The 5,213-nt window shown below is 43.1% G+C and overlaps 1 protein-coding gene across 1 annotated transcript; it reads left to right on the top strand.

Moving 5' to 3' along the window:
* The first annotated feature begins 1,146 nt into the window (after nt 1-1,146).
* On the top strand, nt 1,147-4,841 carry Smco1 (single-pass membrane protein with coiled-coil domains 1). The gene is made up of 3 exons (XM_033762552.1): nt 1,147-1,244; nt 3,663-3,812; nt 4,037-4,841. Exons 1-3 carry the CDS (start codon nt 1,195-1,197, stop codon nt 4,488-4,490), a joined length of 654 nt encoding a protein of 217 aa, XP_033618443.1. The 5' UTR covers nt 1,147-1,194; the 3' UTR covers nt 4,491-4,841.
* The last annotated feature ends 372 nt before the right edge of the window (nt 4,842-5,213 follow it).

The following is a 5,213-nucleotide window of genomic DNA, read 5'->3' as shown; positions in this document are numbered from 1 at the left end:
AAACTAGCTTCAGGTTCTTGGGTTCAGGTAATTCTCTTGCTTCAGTAACTGGGACTACAGACTAAAACCACCATACCCAGCAAGAACCTGTTTTGTCCATTTTTATGTTCACTTCCGACCCTAATACTAGACTCTCTGGATAAAATACTAGTTTATAGTGATTGTTACTTATACTATTAGCATTAAAATCATCATCACTAAAAAAGATATGAGGCCAAGTGTGGCAGCTCAGGCCTGTAATCCCAGCACTGGGGAGGCTGAGGTAGGAGGATTGCTGTGAATTGGAGACCAGCCTGAGCTACATAGTGAAACTTACTTTACGTTGTCATTTTTTTCCCCATTAAGTTTATTGGCACATTTAAAGCAAACAATAGAGCTGGGGATGTAGCTCAGTGGTTCTGCCGCCTGCCTTGCAAGTGCAAGGACCCAAGTTCAATCCCCGGTACCACAAAAACAAAATAAACAAAACAGTTACATTCATCATTGGGATCTTGTACCTTTACACGATTGGTTCTTGTTTTTTCCCCGTACCCCTGCCCTCCTTTAGGTTGTAATTGAATAATGAAACTATTAAACTAGGAGAGCAACATTTCTGTCAAATATGTAGGTATATCTGTATATACCTTTACCAGAATATACAGTTGTATCTGGGTGTTGCTCTATATTGACGTACTGTGGTTCAGTTTATTTATTGTATTTTTGTTTTGTTTGTTTTTGGTACTAGGGATCAAACTTGGGTCCTTGCACTGCAAGGCATGCGGTGGAACCACTGAGCTGAATCCCTGGCCCATATTTATTTTGTTTTTGAGACAAGGTCTTGCTTTATAGTTCGGGCTGGCCTTGAACTCATTGTGTACCCAAGGCTGGCCTCTAACTCACGGTGACCCTCCTGCCTCAGGCTCCCCATCCCTGGGATTTTAGGGGCGTGCCACCATGCAGGCAGGTCCGTTTCCAAAGGCGAACATTTCAGTGTACACCGGGACACCTGTGTTCACACCCTCCCGTTTTTGAAACTATATTTAGATGTGCAGCTATTAAAAGCCTCAGTCCTGAGTGACCTTTCAGACAGAAGTTATATCCAATGCTCAAGTTGCCACTGCCTGTTGCCGAGTGGAAAACAGCAGAAAGCCCTGGTTCAAACATCGATTGGGTTTTCGTTTTGCTTCACTCTGTTTTTCCTTTTGCTTTAAGAAGATGAACCCAGAAACCACAACCCTGGTATCCTTGACCAAGGCAATGAAAAGGTTGCTAAGGGATCTGGGGAGGGCTTGGGTCCACTCTTCTGGGAAGATGGGGAAGAAAAGAATAAAGACTAGAGACAAGCAAAGACTACAGACAGGCTAATCAGATGGGTCTTAAGGTTGTCTAGGTCTTCAGATTAGAAAAAGTAAACTAATAATAAAGAGAAATCTGCTTTCCTTGCTATAATTTCATTCGTATGCCTGTACCAAATGCTAGATTTACAAAAATAAGCAGTACCAACAGACTTGAGCTTCCTTATTCCTTGTTGGCTTGTTGTTAGTCAGCCTTCAATAAAAGCTGTTTCCTTTCAGAAAACAAAACAAAACAAAACGTGGCTTCTGCCCTCAAGAAGTGCACAGCTTGTAGGAATGATAGAATTATTGAAAAATATAATCTGCAGGCAAGTGATGTTTTAGATAGGGTCTTGCTTTAGAGCCCAAACTGGCCTCAAACTCCTGATCCTCCTGTCTCAGTCTCCCAAGCGCTAGGTATCAGGCCTGCGTCACCACAGCCAGCTTCAAAAATACAATTTAATGTATGTGACCTTATATTGGTGTTGTTCCTACAGAACTAACAAATATGAAGGAAGGATAATCAGTTTTGCCTTTGACACTAGAAAAAGGACTCTTCATAGGGGGACATTTAAGCTGGATCTTAAAATGTGAGTGGAGTTTATGAGAAAATACAAGGCAGGTAGGAATTCTAGGCTGAGGAAACAGTACATGGAAGCCATGGGAGCTTGGAATTAGTATGTTGCTGAGTGGAAAACAGCAGAAAGCCCTAGGTTCAAACATTTATTGGGTTTTTGTTTTGCTTTGCTTTGTTTCCTTTTGTTTTGCTTTAAGAAGATAAAACACAGAAGCTATAACCCAGGTATCCTTGACAGAGGTGATGAAAAGGTTGCTAAGGGATCTGGGGAGGGCATATGTGTGGGTCAGCTCATCATAGACTGTAAGAGGATGGGCAGAAATGAAGGTGTGTGCTTCTGTAAACCCAGCACTCAGGAAGCTGAGGCAGGAGGATTGCCACAAGTTCGAGGCCAGCCTGGGTTATACAAGCAGTTCAAAGCCAACCTGGACTAATAGCAAGACCCTGTGTCAAAATTCCAAATTCTAAACTAAATAATTCTAAGCTAAAATAAGGGAACATTATCTGTTGTGTTGCATGATTGTAACTGTATTTTAGAAGGACACCTGCAGGATGGACTAGAGGCTGACGCAAGGGCAAAGTTAGACAACCGTAATGGGGCGCCCAGGTGAAAGATGAGAGGAGCTGGTTTAGTGGAGATGAGAGGAGAAGGTGGGTTCGACAGACATTAACTGAGGCAGACTCTCCAGGAGAGAAGGCAAGGAGAGCTTCCGGGAGAAAGGATTTCGGGAAAGCAGTGGAAGGCAGGTGTGGCGGTGCATGCCTGTGATCTCGGGTACTCAGAAGCCTGAGACAGAAAGGTCAGGCGTTTCAGTCCAGCCTTGAAATTTGGGGAGACTGTGTCAAAATAAAATTTAAAAGAAAGGCTGGGGGGATGGTAGGGATGCAGCTCAGAGGCGCCTGTGCCTGCCTGGCAAGGCAAGGTCCTGAGTTTGATTCCCAGTACCAAAAAAAAAAAAAAATTAATTCATTAAATAAGAGAAGGGCTGGGGATGTAGGCTAGTGGTAGAGTGCTTCACATACACACACACAAACACACATATGTACACACAGAGGCAGTAGAATTTGAGTTGATCCTTGAAAAAAAGCATCTGGACACAAAATAGGGTCATGAAAGCCACCTTATTGTACAATGACCCCAGTGCTAGCTAGGCATATGACATCAAATCTCAATTATTTTGAGACTTGAATCCTTTGTAAAACGGTAAAAATGACTGCTTCACTTCTTATGGTTGTAAGGATTAAAGTAATGCTTGTATAAAACACTTTTTAGTAGTGGTACATACTGGTAATTTCAGCACTTGGGAGGCTGAGGCAGGAGGATTTTGAGTTTGAGGCCAGCCTGAGCTATACAGAGATATCCTGGCTCAGAAAAGAAAGCAAAAAAACAAACAAACAAACAAACAAAAAAACAAAAGAAAAACAAAACTCTTTAAAGTATAAAATATAAATACAAAAATGAGATATGGCCAATAATTCAAGTAATCAGACAACTCAAAAGTCTAGTAATACAAGGAATGAAAGAACAAGGGTGAGGGTCGGGGAATTGGCAAATGAACGCAACATCTACTCATAATTTGAAATTTTAATATTTAGCAACTGAAGGTATAGCTTGGTGGTGGATGCAAGCCCCTTGGTTTGATCACCAGCTCTGCAAAGAATAAAGAAAACCCACATCAGGTAGCAGTTGTAAATAATGTCATTAGAGTTTTAGGTTAAGACAAAATATTAGTTTTGTTCCCTGACCTAACCTTGATTATTCCGTCCTATAGAGTAGACCATAAACTCCAGGCTTTAGAAGCACAGTTCAAAGAACTGGACATCACCAAGGATAATCTAACCGAGAAATTTGAAAACCACAGCAAGACTCTGGCAAGCCAAGCTGCTCAAGACGAGCTGTGGACGGCGGTTTTGGCACTCAAGTGAGTATTCTGTGGTTTTGTAGCGGGGTGGGGGCAGCAGGATCTCTAGGAGTTCAAGGCCAGCCTGAGCTAAATCTAGTGACCCTGTCCAGAAAAAGCCAAAAGAAACAAACAACAAAAACAGCAGCTGGTTCTTCCGTGGGTTTGTACTCGGTTCTCCTAATGGAGTGCAGTTTGTATTTGCGCGGTGTTCTACTGATGACGCGGCTCTCCGTTTCTCGTAGGTTCACTTCAATGGAACTGAATCTTTTGTACAGCTATGTCATCGAAGTACTGATCTGCTTGCACACCCGTGTGCTCGAGAAGCTGCCAGACCTGGAGAGAAGTCTTCCCACCTTCACCTCTGTCCTTCGCCGAAAAGTCAAGAACCAGCGCATCAGGGCCGCGTGGGAATCGGTCCTGGAGGAGAGCGGGCTGCAGGAGGGAGACGCAGCAGTGCTCTGCGCCTTCTTCCTGGCGCACGGCAGCCACGCGGACCACTACGCGGCCACCGCGAGGCGCACGTACGTCGGGGACGTCGCGTTCGTGATCACTAGCGCGGTGGAGCACAGGGCCTTGCGTGATGGTTTGCTGCGGGCTGTACAGGTCGTTGACAAGGGGAAAGCAGCCAGGACGCCTGAAGAGCAAACGTCTTCCCTAAAACACTTGCTACCATCAGTCAAAAACCAATCTGTCTAGTCCCAGCACTCAGGAGGTTGAGGCAGGAGAATCATCGTGAGTTCAAAGCCAGCCTTGATTATACAGCAAGCTCTCATCTCACAAAACAAAGGGCCTGCGATGTAGCTCAGTGGCGCTGCCACCTGCCTCGCAGGCGCAAGGTCCCAAATTCAATCCCTGGTTGACAGAGTGGGGTGGGGGGGAGAAAACGCAAAATAAGACAAAAAACCCTGTAATCCCATGACCCACTGATTCAACGTCTAGTAATTTATCCTTGAAACTGAAAAAAAGGACACAATTTATTTACTGTAGGCTTATTTTTATAGGAAAAAGCAAGGGTTTTTTGTTTTTGTTTTTGTTTTTTTGTTTTTTGGTTTTTGGTTTTTTTTGGCACTGAGGATGGAACTCAGGTCCTTGTGCTTGCAAGGCAGGTGGCAGAACCTCTGAGTTAAATCCCCAGCCCAAATAAACTCTGATAAATCCACAGCATACTTTCTGTTCATTCATATAAAAGAATGAAGTGGCATCTACATAATGATATGAAGTTATTAGAAACTTTTAAAATATTTATCTCCTGTATATTCACTGAAAAGACAAAAACATGCACATAACATATTATACATATACATATATGTATAATATCAACTCAGCTATCCATCAACTTCTACACAGATACATATGAAAGCAGTAATATCGTCTTAGGAAAGAAAACTAAGATATTAGAGGTAATAGGAAGAGGTAAAT

Source organism: Fukomys damarensis, unplaced genomic scaffold, assembly GCF_012274545.1.
Source record: "Fukomys damarensis isolate Sample0158 unplaced genomic scaffold, DMR_v1.0_HiC HiC_scaffold_12, whole genome shotgun sequence".
NCBI classification, from domain to species: Eukaryota; Metazoa; Chordata; class Mammalia; order Rodentia; family Bathyergidae; genus Fukomys; species Fukomys damarensis.
The sequence above is the reverse complement of the archived record's forward strand: the minus strand, read 5'-3'. Positions and strand labels throughout refer to the sequence as shown.

Coding starts and splice junctions, on each gene's coding strand:
- Smco1 (XM_033762552.1), top strand. CDS start 1,195: ATGAACCCAGAAACCACAACCCTGGTATCCTTGACCAAGGCAATGAAA. Junction 1,245..3,662: donor TTGACCAAGGCAATGAAAAG/GTTGCTAAGGGA, acceptor TCCGTCCTATAG/AGTAGACCATAAACTCCAGG. Junction 3,813..4,036: donor ACGGCGGTTTTGGCACTCAA/GTGAGTATTCTG, acceptor CGTTTCTCGTAG/GTTCACTTCAATGGAACTGA.